The sequence below is a fragment of the Erpetoichthys calabaricus genome, chromosome 9 (genome assembly GCF_900747795.2).
Source record: "Erpetoichthys calabaricus chromosome 9, fErpCal1.3, whole genome shotgun sequence".
In the NCBI taxonomy this organism is placed as follows: domain Eukaryota; kingdom Metazoa; phylum Chordata; class Cladistia; order Polypteriformes; family Polypteridae; genus Erpetoichthys; species Erpetoichthys calabaricus.
Window position 1 is genome coordinate 149,545,691 of NC_041402.2, and position 17,302 is coordinate 149,562,992.

Sequence of the window (17,302 nt, forward strand, 5' to 3'; positions counted from 1 at the left end):
CATGACATGGCAGGATGAAATCAGGTCCCTGACAGCAGGCTAATGCTTTGTGAGTGGAATTCAACAGAAAGATATAAATAAAGGACAGTAACACAAAATGTGCACAAAGGAGAATGATAAATCCAAAAGGCTTAACCCAAAAGATTTTTATCCCTTTCATTCTGGTTGGGGGAATCTGACTTGTCCACAATATAACTACACTAATCAGACTGCTCATCTGTAAAATTTGTCACTTGTCTTCTGGTGATTTGTCAAATGAGTCTTTATTCTTATCAGTCTTAAATGATATTATTATTTCTTCACATTTTGGTCATATAGATAGAACTTAATTAATTAATTAATTTGTCCTCTGGGGGCAAATTAGGAATATACGAACAGTGGTCAGAGCATATTCCTTACTAAATGCTTTACGGTCACCACACACTGCTCACTGTTCCTTACCAAGACTCTCCGGTTTTTATTTAAACTCCTGTGATGCTTGATTAATAGCATTATATAACACGTACCATACAGTATACAGTCGATTCTGCTTAATCGGGACACATCTGGATGGAGACATTTGGTCCCAATTAAGCGACTGGCGAAGTTTGCAAAAAAAGGTAAAATTTTGTAATAGAAAGACATTACGTACGTTTGAATATATGTTGCACACCATAAATTGCCGTTTATTCTTTTAAAAATGACTTGACAAATTTGTCATCCAAACATTATAATATTCCCTTCTATCCAAATAACAAGAGAAAGGTAGTAAATCGATTCATACATGTGGTTACTGATAGTTAATCCTGTTTATTAAGAAAGCCGTCGATTTTGCTTTGTCTTGTTCTCTTTATGGACTGGTATTGCACAAATTCAGCTCATGCATCTAATGCAGATAAAGGACTGCCCTCGTTGCCTGTCTGCATGAAATACAATTGCAATCCAGCGATAAATTTCCTGGCATCCCGATGAGTCACTTGCTCAATTTCTTCATGTGCATTGGCTTCGTCAGTTTCTTGGTTATCTGTTGTCTCTTCGCGTTTCGCAGCAATTTCCTCAACGATCGCGTCGTCACAATCTTCATTTTCATTGTAACACTTGATGTTGTCATCAATGCTGATAAATCCCTCGTAATTTTCCACACTTTGCACCTGCAAATTCCAATTGAATGTTTTTCAAAGAATCTAAGTGAGGGTGAGCCGCGCAATTATCAAGAAGCAACAGAATTTTTTCAACTTGTGCTGCAATACCACATCCCATTCTGACAACCATTCGAAAAAATTTCAGAAGTTTCCATGCATTTTTGTTTGCATGGTACAGAACTGGCAATTCGTCCATTCTAAGCCACTTAAAGCATCAAGGCTTAGCGCTTTTACCTATAACTAACAATTTCCTTTTATCACTTCCTGACATGTTAGAACAGCATAACACAGTGTCGCAGTTTGAGGCCCTTGTCGTCCTCTTGAACCCTCTGACTCGACTCCAGACACCAGGTAAAAGTCCAAATATTACTTTTATTTGAACCATACAGTGCACAAAGCACCCTCCACTCCACAATACTCATAAACTAATCAATAAACACTACAATAATCAATCCTCCACACTCCCAGACACTTCGCCACCCTTCCGCCCAGCTCAGCTCAGTGTACTGGTTTCCCAGAATCCTTTATATAGTCCCTGACCCGGAAGTGTTTCTCCCTTCTGTCCATGTGATCATGAACACTTCCGGGTCGGATAAAAAGCTCCTTTCTTCAACCCAGAAGCACGTCGTTGCCTCTTGTCATGTGATCATGACGCACCTCCGGGTTATAGGGCAAGTAAGAGTCCGGCAGCCTCCCCACAGCGACTCCTGGTGGTCCCCATGGTATCCAGCAGGGCTGTGCATATAAACAACAAAGTCCATGAGACCCTGCTGGAATTCAGGGAATGTCCACGCTGTTGGGAGAGCTCCACCTGGCAGCCTGGAGGTGAGGGCCGGAATATTTAGCCGGCCACACACCACAACAGTTACATGATCCATTTCTTTCTTGGAACCCACTAGCATTTCATTTTCGTAGCACAGCGAACCGTCAGGTGTTGCACGATAATACAGGCCAGTTTCGTTGGCATTGTAAATATCATCTGCACAAAACTGCTTAAGCAACTCGGGTAATTTACTGGACTTCCACTTTTCAGAGCCATCAGCATCAGCACTGCCTTTTTCGCCATGTGCTTTCTTGAACTTAATTTCATGCCTAGATTTCCATCTAGACAACCATCCATCTGTTGCCTTAAATTCGTCACGACCCAACTTTTTAGCTAAATCCTCTGCCTTCGCTTTCAGAATAGGCCCACTGATATGCACGTCTCGTGCAGCTACGTCACGTGTAGTCACTTTAGTGAACCACTGATTGAGAGCATCCTCAACTTCCGGTTCCTTGCCTTCACGCTTCCGTTTACGGGATGTTCCCTGTGCATTTTCTCGCAATGCCCATTCACCTCTCAATTTCTGCTCGTTCTTTAGAACACGCAAAATTGTTGATTTTGAAACGCCCGTTATCTTCTCCAGCATACTGGTGCTTGTGTTAGGCGCTTGTTTTTTGATTTTATCAAGCAAGTCAATTTTATCGGAGAGCGTTAGGTCTTTCCGTGGCATCCTACTAGCGGCACCCTATCATGAATGAAAATAAGAAAAGAATTCTATCAACCGTCATGGAATTCGTCATTTTTCAGGCGATTTGCACGACTCAATTTAAAACAAGTGGTAAAAAAATTGCTGCTTATTATCACTTACCAAAAAGGCGGTGTCGAAGTTCAGCGTACAAAATATCTTCAGCACCACTTCACGTTTCAAACACGACTTTCGGAGCTCCCGAAGCGAATGACCAAGAAGCTCCTAAAGATAACACTGGCTCAACCCTTCTCTTGCTCCTTGCGGGCATCCTCGAGTGGCTCGCTTAACAGGACTCCTTATCTTATCTTTAATTTGTGCGATTCTTGGAAAATTTACTTTGAACTGAGCTCTTTCATTTTCATCTTACCCATCTCGGCTTTAAAACAGCCAGTGACTCCTGTCCTGAATAAGCGGAATGGTGGCCCAAATAACCGAACAAAAAACATGTACGATTACTCTGTCCAGATTTGTTCTTTACAATTTGGCCCAAATAAATGGCTGCCCCAATTAACCGGTGTCCCGATTAAGCGGAATCGACTGTATATGTAAATTGTGGCCTGCAGAGGGCGCTCCTGCCGCCCAAAACCTGACACAGACAGCCGCTGGGGCAAAAGTTAAGCACACACGCTTTTTATTTTCTCCTTTTTCCTCATGGGAAACGCCTTGTTCCATTCCCCACAAGTACAACACAGTTCAGCACAGTTCACACAAAAACTATTTCTTTTCTTTTTCTCCCACTCTTCTGGTCAAGCTTCGTCTACTTCCTCCTGACTCTGGCTCCTCAAGTAGTGGCTGCTGGCTTCTTTTTTATAAGGTACCCGGAAATGCTCCAAGTGCTTGTTAAGTTACTTCTGGCAGCACTTCAGAAGAGCTGCACCAAAGGACTCTGCAGCAGATGCAGCACCCCCTGGTGATGCCCACCAAACCCAAAAAGCCTGTATAACACTTCAGCTCCCATGGAGCCCTGTCTGAGTCCAAGGCACCACTGCAATGCTCTGAATATGCTCCCTTCCCCCGTCCGTACGCCACAATATATCAAAATATATATATTTACAATGTGCACTGTATACAGTAGATTCAGGATGTTTTTCAGACCCCTTCACTTTCTTCATATTTTATTGTGTTGTTGATTTAATTTTAATTCAATTTATTTGTCATTTTTACTCATCAATCTACACATTATAACCCAAAATGACAAAGTAAAAGCACATTTTTAGAAAGGTTTGGCAATTTATTAAAATTCAAAAACTGAAACCATCCATCCATCCATCCAGCTGAATCCGAACACAGGGTCACAGGGGTCTGCTGGAGCCAATCCCAGCCAACAAAGCAGGAACCAATCCCGGGCAGGGTGCCAACCCACCACAGGACACACACAAACACACCCACAGGCCAATTTAGAATCGCCAATCCACCTAACCTGCTTGTCTTTGGACTGTGGGAGTAAACCGGAGTGCCCGGAGAAAACCCACGCAGACACGGGGAGAACATGCAAACTCCACGCAGGGAGGACCCGGGAAGCGAACCCGGGTCCCCAGGTCTCCCAGCTGTGAGGCAGCAGCGCTACCCACTGCGTCACCGTGCCGCCCAAAACTGAAACCTCTCCTTCATATTAGTATTAGTATACAGACCCTTTGTTGTGGCACTCTAAATTGTGGTCAGGTAACCTTTATGATTTCATTATCCTTGAGATGTGTCTTGAACTATATTGGAATCCACCTGAGGTAAACTGAATGGATTAGACATTGTTTAGAAATGCACTCATATACAGTATATATATGGTCCCACAATTCATAATGTGTGCCAACATAAAAAACAAGCCACAAAGTCAAAGGAACTCTTTGTGGATTAAACTGTGATCAAATTGTGGTGAGCTACAGATCAGGACATATTGCCTCAAATGTCTCAACTATCCCCAGAAGCAAGCAGGAGGGCCATTGGTATATCATGTACTACTGTTCCCAGACACTATAGGTGTTTCACTGCGTCATGACTGCAAGCATCATTTCAGCAAACCAACAAGACAAACCCAAGATCTCGTCATCCAGACCACACCAGAGAAGGACATATATATAGTCTTTGATCTCTACAGTTGCATAAATTGCTGCATAAACTGCCAGCAGGACAGTGCAGGACAGGCTTCATGCTGTTGACATGATGATCTATCAGAGATCCTCTTCTCACACTTCTTACACAGCCTGAGCCTACAATAGGAGGCTAGGCTGCTGTGATCAAAGCTGCCTTGAGGAATACTGGAGTGCACATGGGACATTACAGTGCCATGAACAACAGGCCGTGACGAATGTGTGGAGGAGAAATGAGTACAACCAGCTGTACTGTGAAAATTATACTGCGTCAAACAAAACTTACAGTAAAAAACAATGTAAACCACAAGGAGAAATGCAATGCAGAAATGGAAGGACAACAGTGAAACATATTAAATTAAAGTGAAACTATACACCACTTTATGTGCAATCCTTTACAGAAAGTCTAAATAATATGAGAGTTAGGGTTTGTGCCAGATGCTTTTGAAAAGAGTGTGGATAATGTGGTGGCTGGCAGACAGAAGTGCTTGTTGAGCGGCTGGGGCCAAGTACCTGGACACAGCACTTACAGAGAGCGTGAAACCATCTACCTGATTAACAGTGGAAGTTCCATAGCTTTCTGGGAAGCACTGTCCAGGGTCTCGGTATGCCAAAGCATTGGCACTTTAAATAGGAGCACTGGGATTACCTGATGTTCTATCAATTTTGTTAGCAGGAGAGGGCCTCCCCCTGGGTGTGGACCAAAGAAGTCTGATTTGAGGTCAAAGTACTAGTGTGAGGATCGAAGAGCAGCTGTACAGTTCAGTGGAGTTAAGACAGACTGGCAGTGACAGGTGTTGGTAGCAAAAGTCAACTTCCACAATTATCAGCGGGGAAGTTTGCTCAGATGTGCTTAAGTTCAGCAATTTACCTTTTCTGTTGTGAATGAAACAGTAAATATGTCCACATGTCTCAAGGCTCAAACTGCTTGTTCTGTGTGGTGTCTGTCTGTAAGCTCTCGCCTTCATGCCAAGTACAGTACCTTCAGGGCCGGATTTTCCTATAGGCTAACTAGGCTTCAGCCTAGGGCCTCAAGATCAAGAGGGGCCTACATTCAAATTGTTAGCAAAATTTTATTATCTCTCATGTAATTTACAAACTTAAAAAAGGAAGGTGAAAGGGCCTCATAAGTGAAATAGCCTAGGGCCTCTTTTCATATAAATCCGGCCCTGAGTACCTTACTTTTGGTCCACTGCCAGACATGTCCAAATCAAGATACATCCAGCTTAATTTTCACCAGCAGTTAATATGACATATGGAAGGTGCCACATTACTATTTTTTACATGGCTTTGTGTTGTCACTCCGTTTCTGTATTCTGTTTCTGCTCATGTTATATATTTTGCTTTGCAAGATTTATTTGTGGTACTATAACTTGCCACAGTAAAGTGGCCCTTTGCTAGCTATGCACATTTTTCCTATACACCTTTGTCAGAATGCATTTGTCGGCTCCTTTGTCCCATGTGCTTTTGTCGTTCCACCTTCGGGATGCCCCGGATTACAACATCTACAGACGTGACCCACTCCCTGCCAATGGGCAGCAACTTCATCAGGCCTTTGTGGAGAAATGAGAAAACATGGCACAACTGCAGATTCAGAAGCTCAATGTGTCAGATGTGTCAAGCAGTGGTGGTTGAAAGAGGCGGTCTGACAAGATACTGAAGGACTATAAGACATCTGTTGTTAGTGTTCACAGCTAGGATTGCTGTCCCCATTTGTTGGTAAATTGTTTTGTTTTCCTACTATTAGTTTCTTTGTTTATTATTATTTCAGCAAAGAAGGCTTGCATTTCAGTCCAGCAACAAGTGTTGTGTTTCTTTTTTCATCAGTATATACAGTACATACAACATAATAACTAATCAATTAATGTTATGTAGGAACTGATTAAAATTACAACATTTTAAAGTTTAAATGCATTAAATTACTGTGTAAAATGCAATATGTATTCAACGATGACTCTTTCTTTAACTTTATTTGTAACCAAGCACAAGCATTGTGTTTCCCCACTACTCTCTTGAAGCACCCTCTCTAATTTCTGCATAATCTGCAGCCCAACCAGTTTGTCCCTAATACAGTATCTCCCCTTTTTGGCTTGTCCCGCACAAATGCCTGTACCAAACAATACAGCTCAGACATTACAACAATAAGCAAACAAACAAACAAACAATCAGTAACTGGTGTTCTGTGTGTTTATTAAAATGGGATCAGCGATTAGCACAACATTAAAATCACTGACAGTGGCACCTGTCAAGATGTGGAAAGGGAGCAAGTAAACAGTCATTTTTTTTCTGTTTACAGGAGTTTTCTTTGCTGTTTGCATGGCATTATTGGTTCTTAGTCTGGCAAAATCCATTTTCATTGTAAAACTTCTACATCACAATGGTAAAACAGTGAAAGGAACACCAATCTCTTCTTCTATGTTCACCAAGTATGGGTCTTCCAGCCTGATCTTTAATGAAAACTCTTTAGTGTCCATGAAAACAAAGGAAGACCTCAATCAGATCAGAGGTAAGACATTACAAATACTATAATGATTTTGACAAGCATATTTCTAGTAAATGTGTTGGAAGTGACAGATGAGTCAATATGCAAAGGCTGTAAATCTCTGTCTTCTGGGTATAAATTTACAATATCTATGTACATTATTTTGATGTTATAAACTACTGTTTTTAATAAATCAAAGTTTACTTTAGCTCCTCAGAATCAATCTGTATAAATGTCTGAAAAATCTAATGGTGAAAAGTGTATAGGGCTCATTCAAGGAGTCTTGCAACATGGATTTGAATGCAATGATTGGCTTGGAAAAAAATCTGATTAGAATTGGTCTGTGAATAAAGAGAAACATTTTGTGATAGATAGATAGATAGATAGATAGATAGATAGATAGATAGATAGATAGATAGATAGATAGATAGATAGATAGATAGATAGATAGATAGATAGATAGATAGATAGATAGATAGATAGATAGATAGATAGATAGATAGATAGTGTGGAAGTTCAGCCCCAGATGTTCAACAATCACACACGTTTTAATAACTTTTTCTTCCCAATCTTTACAGCACCACACAATGCTTAATTCAGCCACAATTATCCAGTCCCTTCTTTCTTTCTCTCTTTCCTCTATTCTTCTGCCACCCTCACTCCTAAGCTCCGCCCTTTCTTCCTCCGGAAGTGCCGCATGAGCACCCGGAAGCACTCCAGGTGTTCCTGGAATTTTTTCCGGCAGCACTTCTGAGTGTGGCGGAAGTGCTGCAATCCAGGCCTCCACAATCCTCCGGGCGCCCCCTGGCGGTGGCCACAGGCCCCAACTGGGTTGAGCATTTAAGCTCTGATCTCTTGGACCCAATGCAGAACAGGGTGGCTGCCCTCTCATGGTCCCAGGGAGGTGTTGTCTCTCTCCCGGACCTTCCAGGTGTCCCGGCTGGGCAGGATCCCCAGCCGTCCACCACAATAGATAGATAGATAGATAGATAGATAGATAGATAGATAGATAGATAGATAGATAGATAGATAGATAGATAGATAGATAGATAGATAGATAGATAGATAGATAGATAGATAGATAGATAGATAGATAGATCCCCCTACAGTTCATGAGGATATTCATTTCATAGGAATTCATCTAAGCAAAAAAATCAACAAGCAAATAAATAAAGTGCAAAGACAGCTTAAGTCCCTCATGAACCCAAACCTTTTTAAATAGCTGGTGGATATATTAATTGATTAAATAATAAAAATGCAATAAAAATTTGTGTGATGGTTAGCCCTTATTTCAGGAGGTAAGTGAGTGTGTGTAACAGACTAGCATCTGTTCAGGACTGGTTGCTGCTTTGCACCCTACACTGCTAGGATAAGCTTTGACTGTCCATGAACTCACTTTGTATAAGTGGGTTTAAAAAAAGACAAAAGAATGTACGGAAAAACTATACAAAGTAAGATTTCTTATTTCTGAAACTGCGCTGTTTCATAACCTTAGAGTCAGTTTTAAATAAAGTAGAAAAATTCAAAGTTTATCAATGTCTGAAATTTGCCATCTTATGCTGTTACTGAGATTAGTTAAGTATTTTCAGACTCACTTTAAAATTTGAAGAGCATAAGGAGCTTAAAACTATCCCATAAGCATTAGGTGCTAAACAAGAAACAACAGTCCAGAGGAGGCACCCAGTCTACCAAAGGGCACATTCACACACATACTGTAGGGCCAATTTAGAATCACTGAGCAAGACATCTACAGGGATGTGGGTGGAAGATCATAGTATGTGAAGAACAACACAAAGACATAGAGAGAAACCATGACTTGGCAGTACCATCCATTGCCACCCTAATGCAGCAAGCAGTACCTAAGACATAGATCACATGATGATCAGTCATGAAATGCCCTTTGAGTCAGATAATCCTCCCACAACCCTAATCTTAACCACAGTGTAAACAGAGCATATGATGGGCGTTTTGTGACTTGACATTGTAGGATTTACATGACGTTGGGGCGTTAACGTGATCTATATCATAGGTATTGCGGACTGCAATTTTTGTAATGTTTCTAATAGTACATACATTTGTATATAAAAAATTCAAAATCATCTTTGCAATATGCTTTTAATAATAAGAACAGAGGTTACAATTTCTTTGGAGAAATTAAACAAAATATTTGACTTAGATATTAGGTCCTCCACTATATGGATTAAGGTGTAAACCAGTGGCATAGCCAGGGGTGGGTGGAGGGGGTGGTCTGCCCCGGGCAGCACATTTTTGGGGGTGGCATTATTGGCTAAAAGGCTCAGTACAATTCGTGTGTAAGCAGCAGGGTTCAGAAAATATCACTCATGAATGAAAAAAGTAAAATTCTCTGATTTATATCCACAAATGCTTCAAAAATAATTTTCAGACTGTCCTTCTGTGATGGCATCAGATACAGCAGTTGAAATTTATGAGGCAATAACAAAAATAAACATAAACATTACACCGATAATAATTTCTAGGAAGATAAACAAATAATTTACAATTTATAATTTCATTTCGTTATCAATCCGAATGCATTCTTGCTCTGCACAGAAAACAACATCCTCATCTATCATTTGTACACTACACTGGTTCCGGTTTTCTCAGCGTAATTATATTAAACTAATAATTAGAACATGGCTTATCAGTGCGTCTACACTATATTCTTGTCTAGTTGATGCTTATAAATAACTATATGTGAAAAATTAATGCTGTTTTTCTATATATCAATAAATCTATGCATAATTTATCTTAATTTTTCTCTATACGTCATTTTAATTTTCTCTTTAAATAGGTTAACATATTCAGATATGTTGGAGGGTGGCAAATTGAAGCACTGCCCCGCCCCGAGTGGCATGAACTCGAGCTACACCACTGGTGTAAACTACTGATCGATCAGAATCATATAAGTTATGATCAATCATAATAAAAGTCTTTAACATCCTGGCCTAACTGGTTGCATGCTAACTTAGAAGCAAAGCTAGAAATTCGGCCTCAAATACAGTCTGCAGTAAGACAGTCCATCATATGATACATTTTCTTGTGGTCTCCTGTGAAAGCTGTGGCCCTTTGAGACACTGGTCAGGAAAATGGAAGTGTATAGAAATATTCAAAAGAGCAAACTTTATTACTCACAATTTGTGATAAATTAGCATATACTTTGACACTTCCAACTTAAATGTCAAGAGTACTGATAAGACAACATATAAATGTTTTTGAAGAATCGAGTCTTGGAATAATCAAATTAAGCAACTGCAACAACAACATTTACTTCTTACACAGACTTTAATAGATAAAAGCAGCTCAGAGTGCGTTATAAACACTAATTTTTTGACCCCATAATCCAATTAAGAGTTTCTGGGCTGGCCCTGGCAGCATCAGGTACAAAACAGTAACCAACTCTGGAAGGAATGCCAGCCCATCTCAGATCAGAACCAAATTATACACAGTTAGACCCATTAAATGGTTAGTTTAAACTAGCAAATAGAAGTCATTGGTCATAATTTTTAAATTCCTTTTAAAAAGAAGCTTCTATTTGTATTTAGGAATTTTCTAAATGTTATGTGTTTTTTTAAAGGTTTTGATGCTGAAATTGGTTCTGATGAGGAAAGTGTGGTAATCAATGGAGAACACACTAAGAATTTAATATTAGAAAAAATCCATGAGGAAATTGTTCTGCTGAATTACTGCCTTCGACAAGTGGATAACACAAACTGCATGAAGATTGACTGGCTGGCTTTGTGTTATGAAGTGGATAAAGTGCTTTTCCACGTGTATTTATTCATCCTTGTCATTTATACCAGTACTCTATGCTCTCTGTGGGCTGTGTGGAGCTCTGAATAAGTGTTCCTGTAGATAGTGATGCAGTTGGAAAGAGGGTGTTATCATTAGGCCTTATATACTGTAAGTGTAAAGTGATATGCTGGTGTAGCTGTAAAGAGAATGAACTGTTGTTATAGATCTAGTCATTTAAAATCTATCTTCTCAAGTTCTGTGCTGATAGGCTTCTTTATTTCTTGGCCAAGCATTGACTTTTTGTTTCAAGTATCTTTAAGGATTAACTATCTGTCAGTAAAATATTTTAGCTTAAGGCATTTCAAGATGTTGATATGTGAAGGATTACATTTCTTTATCAACTTGATCAGAAAAAAAAAATCCTTGTTGTTTACTGAGATAGTCTGGACACGTCTTGATTGGCAGCAAAACAGTTTATTTTGATAAAGAACCGATAAAAGCAAGTTGCCAATCTGAAATCTGAAAATCAGTTAAGGAGAGATAGAAAGTGATATTTAAAAGTATATTAATTTGAAGGTGAAAAGCCCTAGCATTAACACTTTTTCATGATCATATCTGCTGTTTAATTACAACCTATAGCATGCTTCAAAATATGAAATATTGTGCTACAGTAAGATAGATAGATAGATAGATAGATAGATAGATAGATAGATAGATAGATAGATAGATAGATAGATAGATAGATAGATAGATAGATAGATAGATAGATAGATAATGTCTGCTGTGTTATGATTTAATTCAAACATTTTTTTAAGGTACTTTGTAATAAATTTGTTCTTTTGTTTCCAGCAAATTGTGTTCCATGTTTTTTATGATCATGTTTTTTAATTATATTAAATACAGAAAATATAGGAAGAATACATTTATAAAATGAAAACAACCCATACCACCACCTCCTTGCCTGGGACAAGGGACAGATGTGGTAGGATAACCAGTTGTCAGAAGTAAAGGAGACAGAGGAATTACATTCATACCATGCTACTAGGATTAAAGAAAGCAACATGGGAAAACAGCAAGTCAGGATTTGAACAGCTGCACTAAAGAAGTCCAGTTACAATTGATTCTCCTGGATGTCCTGTTAATTTGTGACACAGACCATTCAAGGTGAATTAAATTGTAGTAGGAAGCTTGCCAGATGCCCACAATAACAAGCTTGGAGGCCTTCCAGCATGAAGTAGTTTGGTTGACAGAGTGCTGGGACAGAGTAATTTACATTAGGTGATAGTTTAAAAGGTAGCATAGGAAGGTCTGTGAGACGAAGGGTTTGAGATAATTGAAGGCTGTTTAAAGAAAACGGAGAGTGACATACTGTATGCAAGGCCACAAGGAAAAAAACAGCAGGGCAATTCCAAAATATGTGGAGAAAAGAGGGAGATGTATCAAGAGGACAGACATGGCAGAGTGGGTCAGTGATGAATCCCGTCATTGTTTAAAAGCTATTGAAGAATTTTGCTTTGACTGTATGATAGTTGGAGTTTCTGTAGCAGCATCTAACATTGGAGAATTTAAAGTCCCAGCAGTGAGGGGAAAACAGAGGAGGAAGGTCACTGAAACGAAAGAGAAGTTAGGGGGAGGTTTGTAAGGCACGTTACAAAGGAATGAGTAGAGAATGGGGACATTTTTTTTCTTGGGCAAAAAAAAAAGAATGAAAAAGAATATAACAGGTGAGGTAAGAGGGGTCTCAAATGTCCCAAGCACACAGAAACAAGTTGAAGAAAAAAGTCATGCAAGGAAAATTGTGATAAGCCTGTAAAAAGTGCAATGTCATCAACTCTGAGCTATCAACCACATCTTCAAATATGCTAATCACATTGTGCTGCGTATAAGGAAACACCCAGGATACAAGGAGCTTTTCTACACAATGTCAGACACAAATGACGTATGACAAGGTAGATCATAGGGACAGTCTGGAAATTCAATACTTCAGGATGACAAACAGAATAAACTGAAGACAAAGTAAAGAAGCAAAGTTGAATTCAGCGTTGAATCATGGAGGTGGGTGGGAAGAAAGACATAACCATAACCAAATAGGACAGAGGGGAAAGGCAACACAGTGGTGGATGTCTGGGTTAGAAAGTGACAACCCAACACTCAGTCTGTCATAGAGGCAAGAGCTTAAGATTTAGGACTCACACCAAACTAACGGCCTGACTTCAGCTCAAAATGTAATGCCAGGAAGGGGCATTTATCAAATTGAAATGGGATTGTTTTGATAATGGCAGATTGAAAGGAGTGGGCTGAAACCAGTTGTTAATAGATTTTTTCTTAAATACATTGTTAAAGGATTATCTGTAACCAAAGGCAACAACTCTTACTGTAAATATCTGAAATATTTATACATTTGAATAAAGGAGAGAAGAGAGGCTTGGACAAAAAAACTATCATGAAGTAAAAGAGAGGATTTGGTTCACTTAATTGTGTAACCAGATAAGATTTCAAAAGTCCTGAAAAGTTTTAAAATGTGGTGGATATCAGACAGAACACTATATAAATAAAGAACGACATTGGCATATAAAGTTATAATTGATTTGTAATTGAAAACTATAATAGTTGTTGTGATCTGGGAGTTTTTGATGGTGACAGCAATCTGTTTGAGAGATTTTTAATGGTGAAGGGAAGAAAAAGCCTGCCTAGATCCTCTACTGCAAGAAGAAACTCAAGATGTTAGAATTGGTCAGAAGTACTGCAAATGGCGATGGGTATAGAGCAGGGGTGTCCAACTCTAGTCCTGGTGGGCCACAGTGGCTGCAGGTTTTCATTCTAACCATCTTCTTAATTAGTGAGCTGTTTTTGCTGCAGATTAACTTGTTTTGCCTTAGTTTTAATTGACGTGACTCAGACCCCTTAGTTGTTTCTTCTTCCTTAATGAGCAGCCAAACAATAATGAGACAAAAAACAAGCCACCACATGACCAGCTAACCCAAAAATAAAGAAAGGTGAAGGTCTTGGTCATTTTGGTCTGCTCACGTCACCAAAACATCTTGACGGTGGTCTTAGAAAAAACAGAACATCAACAGTTTGCTTTGGCAGAATGTGAGCAGCAACGAATCATGATATTCAATAACGGCTTTAATTAACAGCAAGAATTGGATTCTCATTAAGAAACTAGTTGGAATGAACATGGCTGGAGTTTGACGTTCCAATTTAGCTGGTCATCTGTTGGCTCACTTCACATCTCATTTCTGTTTGACTGCCATTTAATGAAGAAACAAATCAATTCAGAGAACTGAGTTCTTAAAAACAGGGCTATTAAAATAAGGGAAAGGAGTTAATTAGCAGTGAAAACTGCTCGCTGATTAGGAAAAGGGTTAGAATGAAAACCTGCAGCCACTGCGGCCCACCAGAACCGGAGTTGGACACCCCTGGTATATTAATTAAGGAGTCTGTGTATGTTATCAGAGGCCTGCTGTGAGAGTATAAAACCAGACTCCATTCATCCATCCATTTTCAAACCTGCTGAATCCGAACACAGGGTCACGGGGGTCTGCTGGAGCCAATCCCAGCCAACATAGGGCACAAGGCAGGAACCAATCCTGAGCAGGGTGCCAACCCACTGCAGGACAAACAAACACACCCACGGGCCAATTTAGCATCGCCAATCCACCTAACCTGCATGTCTTTGGACTGTGGGAGGAAACTGGAGCGCCCGGAGGAAACTCACACAGACACAGGGAGAACATGCAAACTCCACGCAGGGAAGACCCGGGAAGTGAACCTGGGTCTCCTAATTGCGAGGCAGCAGTGCTACCACTGCACCACCGTGCTGCCCGAAAACCAGACTCTTCATGGATTAATCAATTTATCAGTAACTTAGTTGCAAGTAACAGGCCAGAACCAGAACTTTGGGTAATAATTTAAAAGACAGAGTTGCTTACAAGTTTGACAAAAAGCAGGCTCCTTGCCATGTTTAAAACCGAAGTGATATCTTCCATGTTTAAATTACTTGATGAGGTGGCCTCTTATGTTCTTTCAAAAAAGAGGAATTTAAATTGTTTCCAAAAGAAGGAAATTAACTCAGAAGGAAGCCTATTCATTCCTTTGGCCTTACAAACACTTGTAGATTCTATAGTCTCCTTGAGTCTGGTTAAAGGAATAAGTCGTTTAAAAGAGAGGTATCTTATTCTGTGTGAGCGGCAAAATGATGGTTACCAAAACATGATTTCAAAACTGAAGGAGGGGTTTTGGAAAAGTAAGTAAATATTTTGATGTAGTAATCTTTACTCTATATGTCCTTGATACCACCAAGCCATATTCCCAACCCTGATTAACCCATTAACCACCAACAGTATTGAGCACCATATATTTTGTGAAATACAAAAAACTGTCAGAGAACAAAAACAGGCAATGGGGCTTGAAACTAACCCCACTCCCAACTTTCATCTTCACAATAAAGCAAAAAAGTAAATTTTACAAAACAATAGACAACGTGGTAATTAAGCATATAAGAAGAAGTAATCAAGAAGGTGAGGCTTAAATGTAGCATCTGGCAACACCTTGATGTAGTGTGGCTGCCATAAGTCATCCATCGACCCCTCTAGAACCCATTATCATAGTTAAAATCTCATAAGTCCCTGTATGACCACAGGAGTAAAAAAAATTAAGTGTAATTCAAAGAACCCAGAACAACCTATAATGGATGTTAGGAAACAACACAAAAATTATTTAGTGAGTCAATAAGCCTGAAGGAAAACTATCATAACTTCAGCCACAACATGATCCAGTTTAATAAAAGGCTGAATGAAGTTGCTATGGGATCAACCAAATCTTTATGGCAAGTAGGGTCCCACTGCAATATTAACCATTGAAGTAAGTGCCTTGAAGGGTGAATTGGAAAAAAGTGCACTGATCCAAAACATATTTTGTTTTAACAGAATATAGTAAAAATGTCTTAAGCCCAGTGTAATCTGCTTTTTTAATAAACATGGCCATGGCCAGGACTGAAGAGTGTCCTTCCTTCAAAAGATCCTTCAAATGTGATGCTTTACACCTGAGAAGTCTCTTTGGATAAGAGTTAAATTTTCAGTGTATGAGAACCAAATGAATATACACCACATATACTGTATATACCTGATTAAGTATCTCCACTTCACCACCTAACACATAATGTGTGGTGAATGTACTGGTGCAAAAATGGTTACTGTCACACCATTCAGGTGGATGCTACACATTGACTTGTGGTTGAACTGACTCCCCGCTCACTATGTAAAGTGCTATGAGTAGTGAGAAAAGTGTTATAAAAATGTAAAAATTATTATTATTATTTAATCCACATAACCTCAAGGGCAAAGTTGAGGAATATCAGGATCCACATGGCTCACATCAATGTTAGGAAAGAGATCAGATTATCTTTCTTGTCACCCTCTTTGAGCTTTATATGTTGTGATCTATTTTTAATTTTGGCTCCCCTGCTGTAATGGTGACCAGTTTAGAACCATAGGCATTGCTAGCTTCAGCATTCATTCGGGGCTGAGCCCTACCTCTGTTAATGTGGTTAGTTGAAGAGGAGTGGTGCAGTCCCCCCTGGAGAATGAACAGTTGAAGAGTAGTGGCGGGGGGGTGATTCTCTGTTATAGATTTGCAGGATTAAAGAGTGGGTCCACTCCCACAGGGGGTGCCTGTAGAGGTTTGAGCAGCTGAGGAGTGGGGACAAGTGTGTTGTGGAAGATCGCAAGAGTCATTCATGAATGGCACTCCAGCCACCATAAAAAACCTCACACTGTTCCATTCCACCTGAACTTGTGTGATGCTGAGGTGTTGCCCATTGCATGGCTGCACTCGGGTCTTAATCTGGGATCCCGAATTGATTTGTCATGTGATGGGTGTGGCAATGCGCTGTATCAGTGCATGCTCCTAACCTCCTCTCTCATCCATAAATGTCAGAAAGGGAAATGGCAGGAAGAGAGGGCTAGGCTTTTGAAGATCAAGGTTTGGACTCCAGGAATCATGAGATGAGTTGGGTTCTTTCGAAGATCAGGGGCTGGATGCATGGGATCAGGGGCTAAAGCCTCTGAAGCCTAACAACACCACTTTTTAGAACATATTTCTGCAAAGTTGGCCTGCATAGCTATGTGTTCACTCTGGTGGAATAAACTAGATGAAGGTTTTATTGAGTCCCAGTATGAGTCCATGCCATTGCTGGATTCTGGCGATGGATGCTGCTGCTTCACTGGTGAATTAAAAGTTGTGGAAATGTTTCTTTCTCCCAAAAAAAAGAACACATTTCTAAGTGTTTGGTAGTTGAGATGGGATAGAAAATTGAGTAATGGGTTATATTCTAAGCAAAACGTTGTA

General features: G+C 39.8%; 1 protein-coding gene across 1 annotated transcript in view; it reads left to right on the forward strand.

Moving 5' to 3' along the window:
* The window catches only part of htr3b (5-hydroxytryptamine (serotonin) receptor 3B), an 83,654-nt gene extending 72,595 nt beyond the window's left edge, over nt 1-11,059 (forward strand). The window contains exons 9-10 of the mRNA XM_028809538.1: nt 7,013-7,222; nt 10,794-11,059. Coding sequence (XP_028665371.1) covers nt 7,013-7,222; nt 10,794-11,059 — 476 coding nt within the window. The remainder of the gene's footprint in view (nt 1-7,012; nt 7,223-10,793) is intronic.
* Nucleotides 11,060-17,302: the final 6,243 nt, after the last annotated feature.